We start from the raw sequence: 22,515 nt of genomic DNA, 5'->3' as shown, positions 1-22,515 counted from the left end.
TCACCTCCTGTCACCTCCCTTGACATGAGGGGATTACAGTTCCTTCCCTAGACATGTGGGGATTACAAATCAAGATGAGATTTTGGTGGGAACATAGAGCCAAACCATAGCAATATGTGTTACCGAAACACCAGGGATTTGGTCTAGGTCCTGCTACTTGCTGCGCAGAAAGCCAATGACTGAGATGATGGGTATTGCCAAAGAAGTAGGCTTTAATCGGGTGCTGCACCCAGGAAATGGGAGCTGTCTTAAATCTATCTCTTTGACCAATTAAAACTAGGGGTTTACATAACAGGGAAGACATGTAAGAAGGTGTAAGAACACAGAAACTAGGGAGAGAAAAGGAAGCAATAATGATGAATGAGGGGTCTGCATCTTATTGTCTGGATGTGGTGACCTAGTGAGTTTCAGTTCTTTGATACTTTTTTTGAGAGGCCTGAAGGTGGTTCATCAGGAGGGAACTCAGATAAAACAAATTGTGAAGTTCAGGCTCCAAGACCAGAAGGGTCAATTTTCTATGTTTATTAAAAAAAAAAAAAATCTGTGGGACTATTGAGTTTCATATGGAGCAACTGGAATGCTCATATATTCCTGGTGAGAATGCAAAGTGGTACAGCCACTTTGGAAAACAGTCTGGATGTTTCTTATAAGCTACACTTACCATACAACCCAGCAGTGTTACTGCTATGTGCTTATCCACATGAAATGAAAACCTATATAGAAACCTATAGACAAAGACTTATAGAGACTTTATTTATAAACTCCAGAAAGTGGAATAAACAAACTATAGCACATTCATACAGTGAAATATTACTCAGCAATAAAAAGGAATAAACATTGAGTTCAGGAGTTCAAGACCAGCCTGGGCAACATAGCAAGACCTCTATGAAAAAATTTAAAAATTAGCCAGGCATGATGGCCCATGCCTATAGTCCCAGCTACTTGGGAAGCTGAAGTGGAAGGATTGCTTGAGCTAAGGAGGTCAAGGCTGCAGTGAGCTATGATGGCACCACCGCACTCCAGCCTGGGTGACAGAGCAAGACCCTGTCTCAAAAAAAGAAAAAGAACAAACACTGATACAAGCAATAATGAATTCCATTAAATTATTTTTGGATGAGGCCAGGCGTGGTGGCTCATGCCTGTAATCCCAGCACTTTGGGAGGCCAAGGCGGGCAGATCAAGAGGTCAGGAGTTCGAGACCATCCTGGCTAACATGGTGAAACTCTGTCTCTACTAAAAATACAAAAAATTAGCCAGGCGTGGTGGCGGGCGCCAGTAGTCCCAGGGGCTTGGGTGGCTGAGGCAGGAGAATGGCATGAACCTGGGAGACATGAATGGTGTGAACCTGGGAGGCAGAGCTTTCAGTGAGCTGAGATCATGCCACTGCACTCCAGCCTGGGCAACAGTGCAAGACTCTGTGTCAAATAATAATAAAAATAAATAAATAAATGAATAAATAATTATTTTTGGATGAATCTCAAATGCATTATGCAAGTCAAAGAAGCCAGAATCAAAAGACTGTATACTGTGTGATTCAGTTTACATGCCATTCTTGCAAATTTAAAATAGTACAGACAGAAACAGGTCAGTGATTATCAGGAAATGGGGGTGGAGAGAGGGGTTGACTGCAGAGTCACGAGACAATTTGGGGTGGTGAAGGAATTATCCTATATGTAGACTGCAATGGGGGTTACATGATGGCACATGTAAAAACTCTCAGAGCTATACAGTATAAAGAGTGACTCTTACTGTATGTAAATTATACCTTAATTTTTTTCAAAAAAGGAAGCTGAGGATAGACACTTTGATTTTCCAGGCAAAGATCTTAAAATAAGATAAAATTGTATTTTAATAACATTAATGGCCAAAAAAGAAAAAAATTGTTTACAACTTATGCCTGTAAAAATTTTTCTTATGATCTAATGGTTATAATAAGTCATGTTAAAATTTTTGCCAATTCTGTGATTATAGGAATCTTGTGTTACAAAACACCAGTAGGTTCAAGGTTAAACCTAATCGCTCTATAAAAGAGTGAGGCTGCATAGTTCAAAACAACTGCTTAATTGAATTTAATTCACTTTTTTCCTTATGCATTTGGAATTTATTCTGATTTATACTGCCATGAATGAATCAAATTGTATCTTTTTGTCATATAGCTATTCAGTTATCCCAACACCACTTATTAAAAACCCATTCTTTCCATAAATTTGAGATGCCACACTTATACTATACTAAATATCCTCATGCAGCTTGGTCTACTTCTGATTTTCTGTTCTGCTCCTTTGGCCTTAGTGTCTGTTCATGCACCAGTGTCACACTTTTTATTGTTGAAGTTTTATATACTTCATTTTTTTATTTTATATATATATAATATATATTATATATAATTATATATACAATAATGTTATATATAACATATAATATATGGTTTGCAAATACTTTTTCCTAATCCGCAGGCTGCCATTTCATTTTGGTGATTGTTTCCTTTGCCATGCAGAAGCTTTTGACTTTGACATAGTTTTATTTTATTCTTTGCTTTTTTTGCATGAGCTTTTGATGTGATATCCAAAAAATCATTGCCAATGCCAATGTCCAGAAGCTTTTCCTCTATGTCTCTTCTAGGAATTCTATAGTTTGTAGTCTGATATTTAGATTTTTTATCCATTTTGAGATGATTTTTTGTGTATGGTATAAGATAAGGATCAAATTTCATTATTTTGCATGTGTAAATCCAGTTTTCCCAGCACCATTTATTGGAAAACTATCCTTTCTTTATGATGTCCTCTTAGTGCCCCTGTCAAAAATCAGTTGACTGTAAATGTTTGGGTTTATTTGGGGGCTCTGTTTTCTATTCAACTAGTCTATATGTCTGTTTTTATGCCAGTACCATACTGCTTTTATTACTATAACTTTGTCATATAGTTTTAAATCAGGAAGTAATGATGTGTCTAAATTTTTTTTCCTCAGAATTATTTTGGCTAGTTGAGGTTTTTTATTATTTCATACAAATTTTTGGATTTTTTCTTTTTTAGTTTTTATTTATGTGTTTTTTTAAAATTTTTCCATAGTTATTGGGGTGCAAGTGGTATTTGGTTACATTATAAGCTCTTTAGTAGTGATTTGTGAGATTTTCGTGCACCCGTCACCAAAGCAGTATACACTGCACCATATTTGAAGTCTTTCATCCCTTGCCCTACCCCTAATTCTTCCACACAAGTCCCCAAAGTCCACTGTATCATTCTTATGCCTTTGCATCCTCATAGCTTAGCTCCCATATATCAGTGAGAACATAGGATGTTTGTTTTTCCACTCCTGAGTTACTTCACTTAGAATAATAGTCTGATATATATATGGAAATATATCAATCATTTCTAAGTATATGTGGAAAATAAGTCATTATTCATAAAAGATACTTGCACACGCCTGTTTATACCAGCATAATTTACAATTGCAAAATCATGGAACCAACCCAAATGCCCATAAATCAATGAGTGGATAAAGAAACTGTGATATATATATATGTGTGTGTGTGTGTGTGTGTACATATACATATATATACACATACATATATGTATATAAATGACTTATTTTCCTCTGGGTGAATACCCAGTAGTGGAATTTCTGGATCAAATGGGAGTTCTACTTTCAGTTCTTTAAGAAATCTCCATACTGTTTTCCATAGTGGCTATACTAGTTTACATTCCCACCAGCAGTGTAGAAGTGTTCTCTGTTCATCACATCCACACCAACATCTGCTGTTTTTTGATTTTTTGATTTTTTGATTATGGCCATTCTTGCAGGAGTAAGGTGGTATCACATTGTGGTTTTGATTTGCATTTTTCTGATCATTAGTGATGTTGACCATTTTTTCATATGTTTGTTGGCCATTTTTATATCTTCTTTAGAGAATTGTCTATTCATGTCCTTAGCCCACTTTTTGATGAGATTGTTTGTTTTTTTCTTACTGATTTGTTTGAGTTCATTGTAGATTTTGGTTATTAGTCCTTTGTCAGATGTATAGATTGTTAAGATTTTTTTCCCACTCTGTGGGTTGTCTCTTTAATCTGCTGACTTTTTCTTTTGTCGTGCAAAAGTTCTTTAGTTTAATTAGGTCCAAGTTATTTATCTTTGCTTTTGTTGCATTTTCTTTTGGGTTCTTGGTCATGAAATCCTTGCCTATGCCAATGTCTAAAACGGTTTTTCCAATGTTACCTTCTAGAATTTTTATAGTTTCAGGTATTAATCCTGAATCCATCTTGAGTTGATTTTTGTGTAAGGTGAGAGTTGAGGATCCAGTTTCATTCTCCTACCTGTGGCTAGCCAATTATCCCAGCACCATTTGTTGAAACGGGTGTCTTTTCCAGATTTTATGTTTTTATTTGCTTTGTCGAATGATCAGTTGGCTGTAAGTAATTGGATTTATTTCCAGGATCTCTATTTTGTTCCACTGGTTTATGTGCCTATTTTTATATCAGTACCATGCTGTTTTGGTGACTATGGCCTTATACTATAGTTTGAAATCAAGTAGTGTGATGCCTCGAGATTTGTTCTTTTTGCTTAGTCTTGCTTTGGCTATGTGGGCTCTGATTTGGTTCCATATGGATTTTAGAATTGTTTTTTTCTAATTCTGTGAAGAATGATGGTGGCATTTTGATGGGGATTGCACTGAATTTGTAGATTGCTTTTGGAGTATTGTCATTTTCACAATACTGATTCTACCCATCCAGGAGCATGGGATGTGTTTCCATTCGTGTCATCTATGATTTATTTCAGCAGTGTTTTGTAGTTTTCCTTGTAGAGGTCTTTTAGCTCCTTGGTTAGGTATATTCCTAAGTTTTTTTGTTTTTTTTTTTTGCAGCTATTGTAAAAGGGGTTGAGTTTTTTATGATTCTCCACTTGGTTGCTGTTGGTGTATAGAAGAACTACTGATTTGTGTGCATTAATTTCATATCTGGAAACTTTGCTGAATTCTTTTATCAGTTTTAGGAGTTTTCTGGAGGAGTCCTTAGGGTTTTCAAGGTAAATGATCATATCATCAGCAAATAGTGACAGTTTGACTTCCTCTATACTGATTTGGATGCCCTTTATTTCTTTCTTTTCTCTGATTGCTCTGGCTAGGACTTCCAGTGCTATGTTGAAGACAAGTGGTGAGAATGGGGATCCTTGTCTTGTTCCCGTTCTCAGAGGGAATGCTTTCAACTTTTCCCCATTCAGTATTATGTTGGCTGTGGGTTTGTCATAGATGGCTTTTATTACATTAAGATATGTCCCTTGTATGCTAATTTTTCTGAGAGTTTTAATCATAAAGATGCTGGGTTTTGTCAAATGCTTTTCCTGCATCTATTGAGATGATCATGTGATTTTTGTTTTTAATTCTGTTTATGTGGTGTATCACATTTATTGACTTGTGTATGTGAAACCATCCCTGCATCCCTAGTATGAAACCCATTTGATCATGGTGGATTATCTTTTTGATATGTTGTTGGATTCAGTTAGCTAGTATTTTGTTAAGGATTTTAGCATCTTTGTTCATCAAGGATATAGGTCTGTAGTTTTCTTTTTTGGTTATATCCTTTCCTGGTTTTGGTATTAGGGTGATGCTGCCTTCATAGAATGAATTAGGGACAGTTCCTTCTTTCTCTGTCTTGTGGAATAGTGTCAAAAAGGTTGGTACCAATTCTTCTTTAATGTCTGGTAGAATTCTGCTGTGAATCCATCTGGTCCTGGACTGTTTTTTTGGTAATTTAAAAATTACAATTTCAATCTTGCTGCTTGTTATTGGTCTGTTCAGAGTATTTAATTCTTCCTGATTTAAGCTACGAGGGTTGTATTTTTCCAGGAATTTATTCATCTCTTCTAGGTTTTCTAGTTTATGTGTGTAAAGGTGTTCATAGTAGCCTTGAGTGATCTTTTGTGTTTCAGTGGTGTCAGTTGTAATATCTCCTGTTTCATTTCTTAATGAGGTTATTTGAATTTTTTCTCTTCTTTTCTTGGTTAATCTTGCTAATGGTCTATCAATTTTATTTATCTTTTCAAAGGACCAGGTTTTTGTTTCATTTATCTTTTGTGGGGTTTTTTGTTTGTTTGTTTCAATTTCATTTAGTTCTGCCCTGATCTTGTTTATTTCCTTTCTTCTGCTAGGTTTGGGTTTGGTTTGTTCTTGTTTCTCTAGTTCCTTGAAGTGTGACTTTAGAATGTCAGTTTGTGTTCTTTCAGTTTTTTGATGTAGGCATTTAGGGCTATGAACTTTCCTTTTAGCACTGCCTTTGCTGTATCCTAGAGTTTTTGATAGGTTGTGTCATTATTGTCGTTCAGTTCGAAGAATTTTTTAATTTCCATCTTGATTTTCTTTTTGACTCAGTGCTCATTCAGGAGCAGGTTATTTGATTTCCACGTATTTGCATGGTTTTGAAGGTTTCTTTTGGAGTTGATTTCCAGTTTTATTCCTTCTGGTCTGAGAGAGTGCTTGGTATAATATAACTTCAATTTTCTTAAATTTATTGAAGCTCATTTTATAGCCTATCATATGGTCTATCTTGGAGAAAGTTCCATGCACTGTTGAATAGAATGTATATTCTGCAGTTGTTGGATGAAATGTTCTGTATATATCTGTTAAGTCCATTTGTTCCAAGGTATAGTTTAAATCCATTGTTTCTTTGTTGACTTTCTGCCTTGATGACCTGTCTAGTGCTGTCAGTGGAGTATTGAAGTCTCCCACTATAATTGTGTTGCTGTCTATCTCATTTCTTAGGTCTATTACTAATTGCTTTATAAATCTGGGATCTCCAGTGTTAGGTGCATATTGTTTAGGATTGTGATATTTTCCTCTTGGACAAGGCCTTTTACCATTATGTAATGTCCCTCTTTGTCTCTTTTAAAGTTTGTTTTGTCTGATATAATAATAGCTACCCCTGCTCGCTTTTGGTGTCCATTTGCATGAAATGCCTTTTTCTAGCCCTTTACTTTGTGTGAGTCTTTATGTGTTAGATGAGTCCCCTGAATGCAGCAGATAGTTGGTTGTTGAGTTCTTATCCATTCTGCAGTTCCATATCTTTTAAGTGGAGCCTTTAGGACATTTACATTCAATGTTAGTATTGAGATGTGAGATACGGTTGCATTCATCATGCTGTTTGTTGCCCATGTACTTTAGATTTTGTTTTTTGTTTCTGCTTTTAATTTGTATTTTTGTTTCATAGGTCCTGTGTGATTTATGCTTTAAAGATGTTCTGTTTTGATGTGCTTCCAGGATTCATTTCAAGATTTAGAGCTCCTTTTAGCAGTTCTTATAGTGGTGGCTTGGTAATGGTGAATTCTCTCAGCATTTGTTCATCTGAAAAAGACTGTATCTTTCCTTCATATATGATGCTTAGTTTTGCTGGATACAAAATTCTTGGCTGATAATTGTTTTGTTTGAGGAGGCTGAAGATAGGACCCCAATTCCTTCTAGCTTATAAGGTTTCTGCTGAGAAATCTGCTGTTAATCTGTACATTTTCCTTTTTAGGTTACCTGGTGCTTCTGTCTCACAGCTCTTAAGATTCTTTTCTTCATCTTAACTTTGGATAACCTGATGAGATGAGAGTGTGCCTAGATGAAGACCTTATTGTGATGAATTTCCTGGGTATTCTTTGTGCTTCTTATATTTGGATGTCTAGGTCTCTAGCAAGGACAGGGAAATTTTCCTTGATTATCCCCACAAATATGTTTTCCAAGCCTTTAGAATTCTCTTCTTCCTCAGGAACAGAGATTATTCTTAGATTTGGTTGTTTAACATAATCCCACATTTCTTAGAGGCTTTGTTCATATTTTCTTATTCTTTTTTCTTTGTCTTTGTTGGATTAGGTTAATTTGAAGACCTTGTCTTCAAGCTCTGAATTTCTTTCTTCTACTTGTTCAATTATTTTGCTGAGACTTTCCACAGCATTTCACATCTCTAAAAGTGTATCCAAAGTTTCCTGAATTTTTTAATGCTTTTTCTTTAAGCTATTGAATATTTCTTGAATATTTCTCCCTTCACTTCTCGTATCATTTTTCAGATTTCCTTGTATTGAGCTTCACCTTTCTCTGTTCCCTCCCTGATTAGCTTAATAACTAACCTCTTGAATTGTCTCTCAGGTAAATCTGGGTTTTTTTTTTGTTGTTCAGATCCATTGCTGGTGAACTAGTGTGATTTTTTTTGGGGGGCGGGGGCGGGTGTTGAAGAGCCTTGTTTTGTCATATTACCAGGGTTGGTTTTCTGGTTCCTTTTTATTTGGTAGGCTCTGTCAGAGGGAAAGTCTAGGGCTGAAGGCTGTTACTCAGATTCTTTTGTCCCACAGGGTGTTTCCCTTGATGTAGTACTCTCCCTCTTTTCCTATGGATGTGGCTTCCTGTGAGCTGAACTGCAGTGATTGTTGTCTCTCTTCTGGGTCAAGCCACCCAGCGAGTCTGCCCAGCTCTGGGCTGCTACTGGGGGTTGTCCACACAGAGTCCTGTGATGTAAACCATCTATGGGTCTCTCAGCCATGAATACCAACACGTGTTCTGGTGGAGGTAGTGGGAGGAGTGCGGTGGACTCCATGAAGTTTCTTAGTTTGGTGGTTTAATGCTCTGTTTTTGTGCTGGTTGGCCTCCTGCCAGGAGGTGGCACTTTCAGAAAGTATCAGCTGTGGTAGTATGGAGTGGAACCTGTGGTGGGTGGGACCCTAGAATTCCCAAGATTATATGCCCTTTTGTTTCCGCTACCACGGTGGGTAGGGAAGGACCGTCAGGCGGGGGCAGGGCCAGGTATGTCTGAGTTCAGACTCTCCTTGGGCGGGTCTTGCTGTGGCTGCTGTGTGGGATGGGGGTGAGATTCCCAGGTCACTGGAGTTGTGTACCTAGGAGGATTATTGCTGCTTCTGCTGAGCCATGCAGGTTGTCAGGGAAATGGGGGAAAGCTGGCAGTCAAAGGCCTCACCCAGCTCCCACGCAAACTGAAGGGCAGATCTCACTCCCACCATGCCCCCGCAACAGCTCCGAGTCCATTTCCAGGTAGAGGGTGAAACGGTGAAACGGGCTTGAAAACCTACCCCAGGCTATCCTCCTCCCAGCTGCAAAAGAAAAGTGCTTGGCTCTTCTCCTGCTTGTGGGGTCTGCACACCAGATTTGCACCCTCCCCCGAGTTCTGGCCAGGCTTTTCGCCCCATTCAAATTGTTACAAAGTTCAGCTAAAGATTTCCTTCTCCCTGTGCAGTTTTACCCCCTGCTCCTCTGACCACCCTCCCATTGGATCCCTGTGATGCCAGGCAGGAGTGGCCTGCTAGGGGACCCAGGAAGCTTCCAGGCCTTTTCTGCTGCTTCCTCTACCCCTATATTGTGCTTGGCTCTCCACATGGATTCCGTTCCATGTAAAGTCAGAAACTTCTCCCACAAACAGAACTTCGGCTTCTCAGCTTCTCCAGTGAAGATGTGTGTTCGGGAGAGGAGTCTTCCTTTCCCACTTCTGCAGTTGGGATACTCACAGTATTTGGCAGATCTCCCGGGTCCTGCAGGAGCAATCCGCTTTCTTTAGAGGGTCTATGGGTCCTCTTGAGATTGCTGGTTTGTTCTTGCAGTTGATCTGGAGCTAAAATTCACAGTGCAAGCCTCTGCACGCTGCTCTTTCTGGAGCTGCAATCTAGTCCTGCCTCCCATCTGCCATGATGATTGACCCTTCCTAGGATTGTTTTTTTTCTACTTCTGTGAAGAATGCCTTGGGATTTTGATAAGGATTGCATTGATTCTGTATATTTGGGTAGTATGGATATTTTAACAACATTAATTCTTCCGATCCCTGAGATATATTTTCATTTATTTGTGCCTTCCTCAACTTCTTTCATCACTGTTTTATAGTTTTCAGTGTATGGATCTTTCACCTCTTTGGTTAAATTTATTCCTAATGTTTTGTTTTTACGCTTTTGTTAATGGGATTGCTTTCTTGATTTCTTTTTCAGTTAGGTTGTTATTTGTTTATAAAAATGTTATTTACTTCTTTATGTTAATTTTGTATCCTAAGATTTTATTGAGTTATTACTTCTAACAGTTATTTTGTGGGATATTTGGGGCTTTTTACAGGTAGGATCATGTTATCTGCAAATGCAGTAGTCTCCACTTATCCCCACAGGGGATATGATCCAAGATACACTTGTGGTTGCCAGAAACTGCAGATAATATCAAACCCTATATGTACTATTTTTTCCTAAACATCCCTATGATAAAGTTTAAATTATAAATTAGGCACAATAAGAGATTAACAATAACTAAAAATAAAATATAACACTATACTGTAATAAAGATTGTATGAATATGGTCTCTTTCTCTCTCTCTCTTTCTCTCTCAAAATACCTTAGTTTCACTTGTTTCAGGGGATCCCTTGCTGACTTCTTTGTATAGGCTCAGTGCTTTCTGGTGCAACCACTGACACCAATCAGAAAACATTTTCTGTTCATGTCTCCCACCCACAAATTTAGTGCCTTTTAATCTTAACTAAGTACTGATCATGCACTGTGACTATGACTTTTGAAATATGATATGTGACAGTAAAACTAGCACAAGTTTCTTTTTCCTTCTTCACAATTTAACAGATAGTAGACCTCAGCATACAATTTTTTTCTTCCCTTATGAAGTCAAGAACTTTCATCTTTTCACTTCAAGCAGGCAAATATGGTTTCTCTTTGACATATTCGAATTGTCAGCATCACTACTCTTGTGCTTTGGGGCCATTAAGTAAAATAAAGATTATTTGGCTGCAAGAACTGTGATACTGTGACAGCTGATCTGATAACTGAGAGGGCTACTAAGTTGGCTAACAGGTGGGTAGCATATACATCGTGGATACATTGGGCAAAGGAAGGATTCACTTTCCAAGTGGGGCAGAGTGGGGTGGCACAGATTTAATCACACTACTCAGAATGGCATGAAATTTAAAACTTAGAAATTATTTATTTCTGGAATTTTTCATTTAATAGTTTTAGACCACAGTTGACTGCAGGTAACTGGCTCTATGGTAGAGATAATTTTACTTATTCGTTTCTGATTTGGGTGCCTTTTATTTCTTTATCTTGTCTGATTGCTCTTATTAGTACTTCCAGTGCTATGTTGAATAGAAGTGTTGAGAGTGGGCATTTTTTGCATTGTAATAGATACTATTGGAAAAGCTTTTAGTTTCTCCTCATTGATTATAATGTTAGCTATGGATTTTTCATAAATTGCCTGTATTATGTTGAGGAACTTTCTTTCTATACCTAAACTGTTGAGAGTCCACGTCAAGAAAAGCTGTTGTGGTATGTTAAATGGTCTTCTATAACTCATATATATGATGTAGATTATTCTGTGGTTGAAAAATGTTAAAAAATATGTCTTCTCAAGGTAAAGAAACCTATTACCACTTTGCTTAACACTGCTTTTCTATTGCCTAAGAAAAATTTGTATAATTGTAGGTAGCTCCTGTATTCTTTGGGAATGAAAATGGTTATGACAAAAAATACTTCATTCCTTCCAAAATGTCCTTTTTCTTCCTGCAGAATACTGCTACTTAATGGAAATCACAGCAAGACCAGCAATTTCTAGACAGTTCGTAAGAATCTGGAACATTCTATCAATAGAAAGATAAATAGCTATAGAAAAGCCTCTTATGAGTTATACCTTAGTAAATGCTTTTCTTTTTGTAATCTCATAGGAAAAATTGAATACAGCTTCCACTTTTAAAATTAAAAAAAGAAGTGGTGTTGGACTTTGTGAGATACTTTTTCTGCATCAGTTGAGATGATTATGTGGTTTTTATCTTTGATTCTGTTAATATGTTGAATCATATTGTTTGATTTGCGTATGTTAAGCTAGACTTGCATGCCAGGGATAGATTTTGCTTGGACATAATGTATAATCTTTTTAATGTGTTATTGGATTTGGTTTGCTAGTATTTTATTGAGGATTTTTGCATCAGTGTTCATCAGAGAAATTGCCCTGTGGTTTTCTTTTCTTGTGATGCCTTTATCTGGGTTAGGTAGTAACGTAATGCTGGCCTCATAAAATGTAGTTGAAAGTATTCCCTCTAGCTCTATTTTTTTATTATTTATTTATTTGTTTTTCTTAGAGACAGAGTCTCACTCTATCACCCAGGCTGGAGTACAGTGGCATAATCACAGCTCACTGCAGTGTCTGAACTCCTGGGCTCAAGTGACCCTCCTGCTTCAGCCTTCCAAGTAGCTGGGACTACAGGCATGTGCCACTGCACCTGACTAATTTTATAATTCGTTGTACAGATGAGGTCTCACTTTGTTGCCCAGGCTGGTCTCAAACTCCTGGCTTCAAGCTGTCCTCCCACCTTGGCCTCTCAAAATGCTGGAATTACAGACATTAGCCACACTGTGCCTGGCCTAGCTCTACTTTTTAGAAGAGTTTAAGAAGTATTGGTATTGATTTTCTTCAAATGTTTGGTGGAATTCAGCTGTGAAGCCACCTTATCTTAGGCTTTTCTTTGTTGGGAGGTTTTGATTACTTCTTCAATTTCTTTATTTGTTTTTGGTCTGTTCAGGCTTTCTAATTCTTCCTAACTCAATTTTGGTAGATTGTATTTTTCTAAGAATTTATCTACTTCCAGGCTACCCAAATTGTTTGTAGATAATTGTTCATAATAGTCCCTGTGATCCTTTTTATTTCTGATATGTCTGTTGTAATTTCTTTACTTTCATTTTTTATTTTACTTATCTTAGTCATCTCTTACTTTCTTAGACTAGCTAAGGGTTTGTCAATCTTATTTTTTTTCAAAAACAAAACTTGTAGTTTTATTGATTCTTTTTATAGTTTTCCTTTCTCTATTTGATTTATTTTTGCCCAGATTTTGATTTTTTTCCTTTCTTCTGCTAATTTTTGCTTTAGCTTTTTCTTTATTTTTTAGTTCCTTGAGGCATAATGTTAGACTATTTATTTTGGAGCTTTCTTATTTTATAATGTAGGAGTTTATTGCTAAAAACTTCTCTCTTAGAGTTGCTTTTGCTACATTCCATAGGCTTGGTATGTTGTGTTTTCCTTGTTTGCCTCAAGATATTTTTTACTTTCCCTTTTACTTTCTTCTTTGACCAATTGTTTGTTCAGGAGTACCTTGTTTAATTTCCACATACTTGATCATCTGTGGTGCTAGGAGGTGCTCCTGCTTAGGTGTGCCAGAGGCTTGGAGGCCCAGGGTGCAAGGTGACACCTCACCTGTGATGTGTGGTGGCAGCAACTACTTCAGTGTTCAGGAGGCCTGAGGCCCTCCGAGGGCAGGGTGCTGCCTCAGCTCTGGTGCAAGGGAGCTCCTTCAGCCAGGCTCAGAGCCTGTGCAGACTGCAGGGGTCTCCAGTCGCAATGACTGCAAGTGTCCACAGTAGTGACAGAGGTTGCTGGGGTATCTTGTTTACCTTTTCCTTGCAGGGAGCTGTCCTTCCTTCCTGGTTGTGAGCTGATCCCTACTTGGGGCATGAAGTGGTAAAGGTAAGGTGTTTCTTTTCCTTCTCTACATGGCCATTCTGGGTTTCTGTGCTCTACAGGATTTCTGCTGGCTGCTTTTTTGCTGTTCTCCAGTGTGCTCCTTTAGTTATTTTGGTTTAAATGTACTTGTTTACTCATTTGCAGGTGGGGGGGCTTGAAGCTGTGTTAGCCCATTCTCACACTGCTATAAAGAACTACCTGAGACTGGGTAATTTATAAAGAAAGAGGTGTAATTGACTCACAGTTCCACATGGCTGGGAAGGCCTCAAAAAAACTTACAGTCATGGGCAGAAGGTGAAGGGCAAGCAAGCACAGCAAAGCAGGAGAGAGAGAAAGAGGCGGCAAAGGGGGAAACGCCACTTTTAAACCATCAGATCTCATGAGAACTCAGTCATTATCACAGGAACAGTGAGGGGGAAGTCTGGCCCCATGATCTAATCACCTCTCACCAGGCCCCCTCCCCTGACATGTGGGGATTACAATTTGACATGAGATTTGGGTGGGGACACAGATCAAAACCATATCAGAGGGAGAGCACTAGGAGCTTCTGGCCAACCATCTTGATGTCCTTCTTAATTCATTTTCAAAATGATGAGTAGGAAGAATTCCATGTTCCTGTTAAAAACTAATTGACTTGTGACCCTCTCGGGAGTGGAAGAGCCAGGAGAGACGTAAAAAATAGGTGGCGCTACCCCAGGTGTCTCATCTCAGCCTTTTCTTCCCCCTTGCCCATGAGGCACCCTCTCCTTACTTCTAGAAGTATCATTCTAAAAGGTTTTAACAACAGTGAGATACTATTCAATGTGAGGTGCAGGGGCAGTGAGGCATAGCATATTATCCTGGCGTAGAGGAGCTGAACACCTAAATGAATTTACTCACGGGTCTTTGCTATTCTGTCCTGATCTGCGGGCTGATAGAGGTTCTCATCAATGATAAATTAATTGTGTGTGAATGTGGTTCTGTAGATGTCAGCAAACGTCTTAATCTAATCTCTTTGTCTTGTTTTAGATTAATGTTAATTGGGGATAGGTATATATATTTTTTCAGATTCCTACCCTTATCACATCTTATCTTGTTTTCACTTATGTCCTTGATAAGGATTTACCAGATGCAAAAACGAGGTGTTTGGTGGATATAACTTACCTTTGAAATATGCAGTCTTCCAAATCTTACTTAGCAGGTCACTGCTATTCAATATATGCCAATGAAGATGTTATCTCACCTTTTTCATGGATGCAAGGCCAGCCCAAAGCATTTTAAAGAGCCAAGTTCATCCCCCAAATTACTACGCTCTTCTCTCACCCCTTATCGCCTCTTTTATAAGATACCCAAAGTTCTTACACAGCCTCAAAACTTCATTGTGAATGCCCCCTCCAACCCACTCAAATTCTAATGTAGCCTGTGTTCCAGAAATAGCTACCACCGCTCTCCCTCAGCATAGAAACTTTGCAGTAACTCTAACATAGTTGATCTCGGTAAAGTATTAAGGTAGGTATTACACTGAAAATAATCTCCTTAAGCTAACTTCTGCCAAGTTGTGAATAACTAATACCTCCCTAAACCTCTGGGGGCAGAGTTTGGAATGCCTTTGTGAAAGTGATTGGCTATTAACCCAAATAAATTTCTACTCAGTAGAATTTCAACTGAAGTGTCAAAGAAGAAAAATGGAACATACTTCTTTGAGGAGATGAGCATAAGAGATGGGGAAGGAATAGAGGTAGAGCCATGTAAGCCTGCTAACCTTGACCTGGTTTCCACTCCTCCCATTCATACTTCCGAGCTGTTCTCAGTTTTCACAATTATTCCCTTCTCTCTGCTTCTGAATTAATGAGTTATCTTTTCTCTCTTAGTTTCAGGCTTAGCAGCTTCTGTGGAAGCAAGTAAAGTGGTTCTGGCTTTGGGGACTATTTGGATGGGGGCGCAGGCAGGTAGAGGAGGAATAACAGAATGACAGGTGTACTTCAATGTGCGTAGGCTGCTTATAAATTATGTTTGTAAATCAGGCACTGAACAGAACTGCGCTTGAATAGAAAAGTATAGAATATCTCCTTGTCCCTTTTTAAGAAAACAAGTGAGTGAATCCAGATATGGGAAGGGGAGAATAGAACAGGATGTAACATCTGCCAATATATCAGGAACATGCTTTTGTATGTTTATGTCTACATAAATTGCTTACCAAAGAAGAGACATTTCATTATATACCAAATTAATTTTTTATGTTTTTAAAAATATCTTAATATTTTCTATTTAGGCTAATAACAGAACCTTGCAAGAGAAGATTTTACAAGTGAACAATTTGGTGGAAGCCTTTGGCAATGCCTGCACTGTTATAAATGACAATTCTAGCAGATTTGGAAAATACTTAGAAATGAAATTCACCTCTTCTGGAGCGGTAGTGGGAGCACAGATTTCTGAATATCTTCTGGAAAAATCCCGAGTTATCCACCAAGCTATGTAAGTTTATTTCAAATCTCTCCTATTTTGGAGGAAGCAGAAGCAAACATAATACTTTAATAGTAAAATGTCTTTCTCATTCAATGAAATTTTATTTATCACTTACTATATGCAAAGCACTTACTATTGAGAATGAAGAGATCCATCAGCACTGTCTTATTCTCAAATATATGTTACATCCAATACAGGAATTAATATATAACCTAAAATTTATGCTGCCAGATAGAAAACCTAAGCCCATCATAGAGGTACTAACAGCGTAAATTAGAGACCATTCTGACATAGCAGATAATATATTTATCTATACAAAATTAATGTGAAATTTAATTAGAAATAACCGAGTCCTTTTCTGTTTTAAATGCTAGCATATATAAATAGACCTTTGTATTAATTCTGTTCTTCCTATGTTTATATACAAGGGACCAAATAAAAGATTCAAGAAGGAGCTTTATCATATTGACCTTTTATTGCTGGCTGATTTAAGCCATCAGTACTCTTCATAATGCTTTGATATTAAGTTGAATGAATTCCTTTTGCGGGTTTGTAGCTTAATGACAAAGTTTCTCTCCTGTCTCACAAAACATCTTTGTTATTCTAATGAGGAAACTATGATTACACATTGGATTTGTACCCTGGTAGTTACATTATTTTGTTTAAAATCATGGCAAGTTAGAATCTTTCATTTTTCTTATGTTGGTTTTATGCTAAACATACTCTACATTATTGTAGTAATATGTCATGTTAATTCACAGTAACATAATAAGCTCTTGTTTTATATTAGTACATTATTATTTAATGTAAGTGCCTTCAAGCTTGGTGTCGTTCAATTCATGAGTAAGTCATGAATAGAAGTTGCCTGGAGTCCAGCTCCTGAGCACTAGCCTCAATATGGAAAATTACCCTTTGGTCTTCAATTAAAAATATGGAAGGAGGCCGGGTGCGGTGGCTCACACCTGTAATCCCAGCACTTTGGGAGGCCAAGGTGGGTGTATCATGAGGTCAGGAGATCGAGACCATCCTGGCTAACTTGGTGAAACCCCGTCTCTACTAAAAATACAAAAAAAAATTAGCTGGGCGTGGTGGTGGGTGCTTGTAGCCCCATCTACTTGGGAGGCTGAGGCAGGAGAATGGCATGAACCTGGGAGGCAGAGCTGGCAGTGAACCAAGATCACGCCACTGCACTCCAGCTGGGGTGACAGAGTGAGACTCCATCTCAAAAAAAAAAAAAAAAAAAAAAGGAAGGAATGATTTATTAAACACATATGGCTTTCAACTGTGATACCACACCATTTTAATCCACCTTGGGTAAGATATTTAAACCTTAAAGATTCTCACAGGATCTTGGCTCTGTAATTCATTGTATGTATGATTTGAAACAGTTTACTTAACCTCTCTGCACCTCTGTTTTTCATCTTTAAAATGAAATAGCATGAGTACCTACCTATCAAGACAAGGTACATATAGTATATAGCACAATGAATGGCATATATTAAGAACCCCATAAGTTTAAGCCATTAGTAGTAATAGTAGTGTTAATAGTTTATCAGAAATAACATATAGCACAGTACCTAGGATATTGAAGATGTTCAATAAATGGCAGATACTATTTATTGATGTGTGTCCAGTGCCCAAAACTCAGTGGACATGTGTGTCAGTGCCGTTGCCACCCATAACTAGAAGGACCTCGGGATCTTAGCAGATGTGGAAACTTAGCTAGTTCTCAAAACCATTTGTTCTGCTCTCATAATTGTGTAAACCTCTCCTTCAGGCCCTTCAAGAAGAACTACTTAAGAGTAACTAATTGTTAGAGGGCACCACCATGTTGCACAATGTCAAGGGATATAATTCACGGTGTATTCTATGGAGTTGAGTGCAGGAACTCAGTTCATATAGAAGGGCACATGAACAGAACCCTCTGGAGTTACACAATGAGGCCCTGGGCTTGTAACCATATAAATAATATCATTAATGCTTACTGAAATATTGTAGGATGCATTCTAAGAAATAGCATAGTCAGGATTATATTTAAGGCATGCCATGAATTAAGTAGTTTTTTCCCCCTAAGGAACTATTCTAATTTTACAACTTTGCTTATTGGGGAAAAGCATTCCAAATTCCAAATTCACAATCAAGTGGAAATATAACTCAGTTATAATTTGAGCACAGCTGTCTTTAATTTATAACACTTTTTCCATTTTTATATCTGTTTTTTATTTCACCTAATTTAACTGTATTTTTAAGTTCCAGAGGAGCTTTGAGTGACCTATGAATATGAAAATAGCAGACATGTGATTGATGGAAGAATTCTTAATAGGTACATTTACAAATTATAAATTTAATTGCACTGTTATCAATCAGGGTACTGAACAGAAAGAACAAACTCAAGGGTTTTAACTGAGAAAACTGTTTACAGAGGTCACATGGGCATTGAAGAGCCAGGAATGAATGGTGAGAAGCCCATGGACTAACAGGGGTGAGGAGCCGTGGCTGCCTTCCTGTCTGCAGGCGGAGGGAGGGGCAGCACTAGCGCCTGGTGCCAGCTGCAGCTATGGATCAGGGGCTGCCTGTCTGGAGCTATGGCCCTAATGGGATGCAGCCGGTCAGGGAGAGGGCAAGGGGATAACATCCCAGCCTCTCTCTCCTTCCTCCGCCTGTTTCCTGCCTGTGCTTCCTATTGGCTGAACCCATATGGAAGCCAGAGAGCAAGGGAGCCCAGGGATTGCAGGCTGTAGGGATTGGCCTTTGGGGTCCCAGAGCAAAACAAAGAAGAGTGTAGAATGATCTCAGGAGCAGGGAAGAATCAGAGCAGACGAGTATCTTTTTTTAATGAACTCACCCTTTCTTTTAAGACATTTTGTTTTTTTCTTCACTTTTTACCTCTGACAATGTCATCCCAGCTCAATCTCTGACCACATTTATTTTTAGATTACCTTTCTAATGATGATGGTACTATCTTATAACTTGTGACTTAAATCCGTTTCTAAACATAGATAGTTTTCAAGGAGAAAATTTTAAAAAAGGCTACTTAATTTTAAGAATAAAATGAACCTATTGAAGGCAATGCTAGATAATTCTCATAAATACAAATTATAGCTATTTCCACTGCAGTTTCCTCCTGTTACTACAGTTTAGTTCAGCAAGCATCGATTGCATTTCTCTCATGTCCCCAGCACTTAACAGGACTCTACAGGAGACATAAATAAGTGGCAGACACGGTGCTCTCCATTGTGGAGAAAGGGAAATGTATTTATGGAGTGATTACTCTATGTCAGGCACTGCGCTAAGCACCTTACAGCCATTATCTCTTTTAATTCTTGCAGTCATGTGACAGGGTGTCATTTTCTCTTTTAAAAGTGAGAAACTAAGAGAATTTTAATAAGTTGCTTAATGTCAAAAAGCTAGCAATGACCGAGTTGGAGTTTGAAGCCTCGTCCTTCTGTCTGACTCCAAAGCCCACCATTCATCCATCCATCCATCCGTCTATCCAGCCATCTATCTATTTGACACATATTTATTGAGTGCCTACTGTGTGCTAGGCACAGGAGACATAAAGCCAAGTAAGGCAGGATTCCTGTGGTAACACAGCTCACAGTGTGATATAAAACATGCTGATCCCTCATTGGTTTCTAGTCTCTCATGAAAGTAGGAAATGAGTTCGTCTGCTAAGATTGAGCAGGTAGATGGCAAGAGGAGGGGACTGAGGAGACTACATATCCAGGAGGAGAGAGTTTACAAGGAGGGAGCTGTGATTAAAAAGGAAAAACTAAAAGTGTTCCTTTATGAATACCCTGTAGTGACTTAAGAATGCCAAGCTTCGGCCAGGCGTGGTGGCTCACGCCTGTAATCCCAACACTTTGGGAGGCCGAGGCAGGCGGATCACGAGGTCAGGAGATCGAGACCATCCTGGCTAACACAGTGAAACCCCATCTCTACTAAAAATACAAAAAATTAGCTGGGTGTGGTGGCGGGCACCTGTAGTCCCAGCTACTTGGGAGGCTGAGGCAGGAGAATGGTGTGAACCTGGGAGGCAGAGCTTGCAATGAGCCGAGATTGCACCACTGCACTCCAGCCTGGGTGACACAGCGAGACTCCGTCTAAAAAAAAAAAAAAAAAAAAAAAAAGAATGCAAAGCTTCATTATTAGCTTTCTAAGTCTGATTGTTGGCCACTTCGTGGAAGATTCAAAGGTTTCACAGATGAATTAGGCTATACCCTTGTGAGTACTTTGCCACTGTTTGAGGCTGTCAGAGGCCTTGGCTGCACAGGTAATCCCCAGGGTGCAAAGCAGGTGAACACACATATGAGACAGCCCTGAGGGCCTTCCTGCAAACAGCTGAGTGGAACTCACTCTGAAGAAGTGTTAGAAGATCCAGAAGTAGGAATGAGGTCACAATCAGAGAAATGATATTTGGTAACTTGCAAGACCCTGTGTCTGTCCCCAGGCAGTCCTGACCTGGGAACTCCTGGAAACATTAGCAAGTGTGGGATACTGTAGTGCTCTGTGTTCTTAAGCACAGCTTGATATGGTTAGCGACCCCGGGTAAGCTTTTGAGGTGTGTTCCTTTCCTGTTTAACTTTCTGATTGTTTGTCCACTGAACGTCAGTATATTCCCAATAGTATGTCCAGGTCTTTTCAAATTATAAGTTGATTTTTATTATAATCAACTCAATTCAAATTATTCAAATTATAAGTCAAATTTTAATAAGTTGCTTAATGTCAAAAAGCTAGCAATGACCGAGTTGGAGTTTGAAGCCTCGTTACATAAATGTAAACTGATGAAGAGAAATCCATTAATATTGTGTGTCTAAGTTTTAACACTTAACTGATACAATGTAAATTAATGCACATTGTTAACAATCACAGATGTTAACACTTAACTGATACAAATGTGATTGTGATTGTTAACACTTAACTGATACAATGTACAATTAATGTACATTGTGAACAATGTAGTACAGTGTTAATCACAATTGCACTGTATTAGTTAATGTTAACAATCACATTGTTAGCACTTAACTGATACAATGTACAATTAGTAAAGTGCACAATCAGTGTGCTTCATTAGAAGAAAGCAAACTGAATTAAATGCCGTGCCAGTCATAGAGAAGTTTTTATTATTCTCTGGTGAGAAAAGACAAGAACTAAAGGAAACTTTCAGTTTTGTTCTAACTTCACTCGTACACAATGTTGGTGTTTCTTGCATTATCACTCGTGACTGCAACAAGTAACAGAATTGGATGGGTTCTGAAGGAAGGGTGTGCCAGTCCTCACTTCAGCACCCAGCCTCTGGACCACCCCTTTTCTTGAAACTTTCACTTTTCTTTGCCCATGACTAGATTCTCCTGATTCCTCTCCTACCTCCCTGAATTTTTCTTCTGTTTTAGATTTATCCATCCAGTCTCACACTGTATATTTACCAAAGATTTGTCCCTGCAGCTTTTCTCTTTTTTCTATACACTCATTCACTTCACAAATTCTTCTGACATTATGGCCTCAACAGAGAGCTCTACATGCTTGACACCCAAAGACATACCTCTCCCCCTCTCTTAAAACTGAAAAACATTTACATTTTTTAAAAATTTCCAACTATCGACATATCCTGCTACCATCTCAAATTCAACTGAATACACATCTCAAATCTGTTTCTTTTCCCATAGCCCCTTTCTTTTGGAATGGAACTATCCTTCTCTAGTTATATAAGACCCCCCAACTCTCCCTTCACTCAGGGGAGAGTTTCAGTGCAGAATGCATACTAACCAATAGCATTGTTACTTTTCTCTTTAGAAAATGTCTTCCTTCCTTTTGAAATACTAACAAGGAAGAACAGAGATCTGCATTATTCACCTTATCAAGCTCTACCCTTTCATATTAAGTATTTCAATTTGTTGACTTTGAAGAAAGACCAGAGTACCTTCAATAGTTATTAGTGTGTCACAAGTATCAAACCTTTAATGTTATTTTAAACCTACATGACTGATGTGTTGGAGTCCTTATTGAGCTTCTGTAAAAAATTATTCTTGTAATGGCTTTTGGCAGAACCTTGGATCAAAACTAGAGATTATAAAATAAAGCCACAGTTGTTCTAAACCTCCAAATTTTACTGCATTATTGGAAGAGTAAATACATATGGATATATTTGAGTTACTGTTGATTCTGAGGAAAACTTCTACATACTGAAAGAATGAATAGTTTCTCTTTTTTTATTTTTTGAGATGGAGTCTTGCTCTGTTGCCCAGGCTGGAGTGCAGTGGCGTGATCTCAGCTCACTGCAACCTCCACCTCCTGGGTTCACACCATTCTCCTGCCTCAGCCTTCCCAGCACCTGGGGCTACAGGCGCACGCTGCCACGCCTGGCTAATTTTTTGTATTTTTAGTAGAGACAGGGTTTCATCGTGTTAGCCAGGATGGTCTCGATCTCCTGACCTCGTGATCCGCCCACCTCGACCTCCCAATGTGCTTAGATTACAGGTGTGAGCCACCGCGCCTGGCAAATATGAATAATTTCTAAAGAGAGCAACAGTAAATTTCCATCTATACCGAGATTATACTGCATAATATACAGGGGGAGAAGACCGTGGAATGTTTTTAAGTCCTTT

General features: G+C 38.4%; 1 protein-coding gene across 1 annotated transcript in view; it reads left to right on the top strand.

Annotated features, from left to right (window-relative positions):
• The window catches only part of MYO3A (myosin IIIA), a 282,509-nt gene that overhangs the window by 138,004 nt on the left and 121,990 nt on the right, over positions 1-22,515 (top strand). The window contains exon 15 of the mRNA XM_030798007.1: positions 15,717-15,919. Within this exon, the coding sequence (XP_030653867.1) occupies positions 15,717-15,919 (203 nt within the window). The remainder of the gene's footprint in view (positions 1-15,716; positions 15,920-22,515) is intronic.

Source organism: Nomascus leucogenys, chromosome 18 (genome assembly GCF_006542625.1).
Source record: "Nomascus leucogenys isolate Asia chromosome 18, Asia_NLE_v1, whole genome shotgun sequence".
Lineage (NCBI taxonomy): Eukaryota > Metazoa > Chordata > Mammalia > Primates > Hylobatidae > Nomascus > Nomascus leucogenys.
This window is presented reverse-complemented; position numbering and strand designations above follow the sequence as displayed.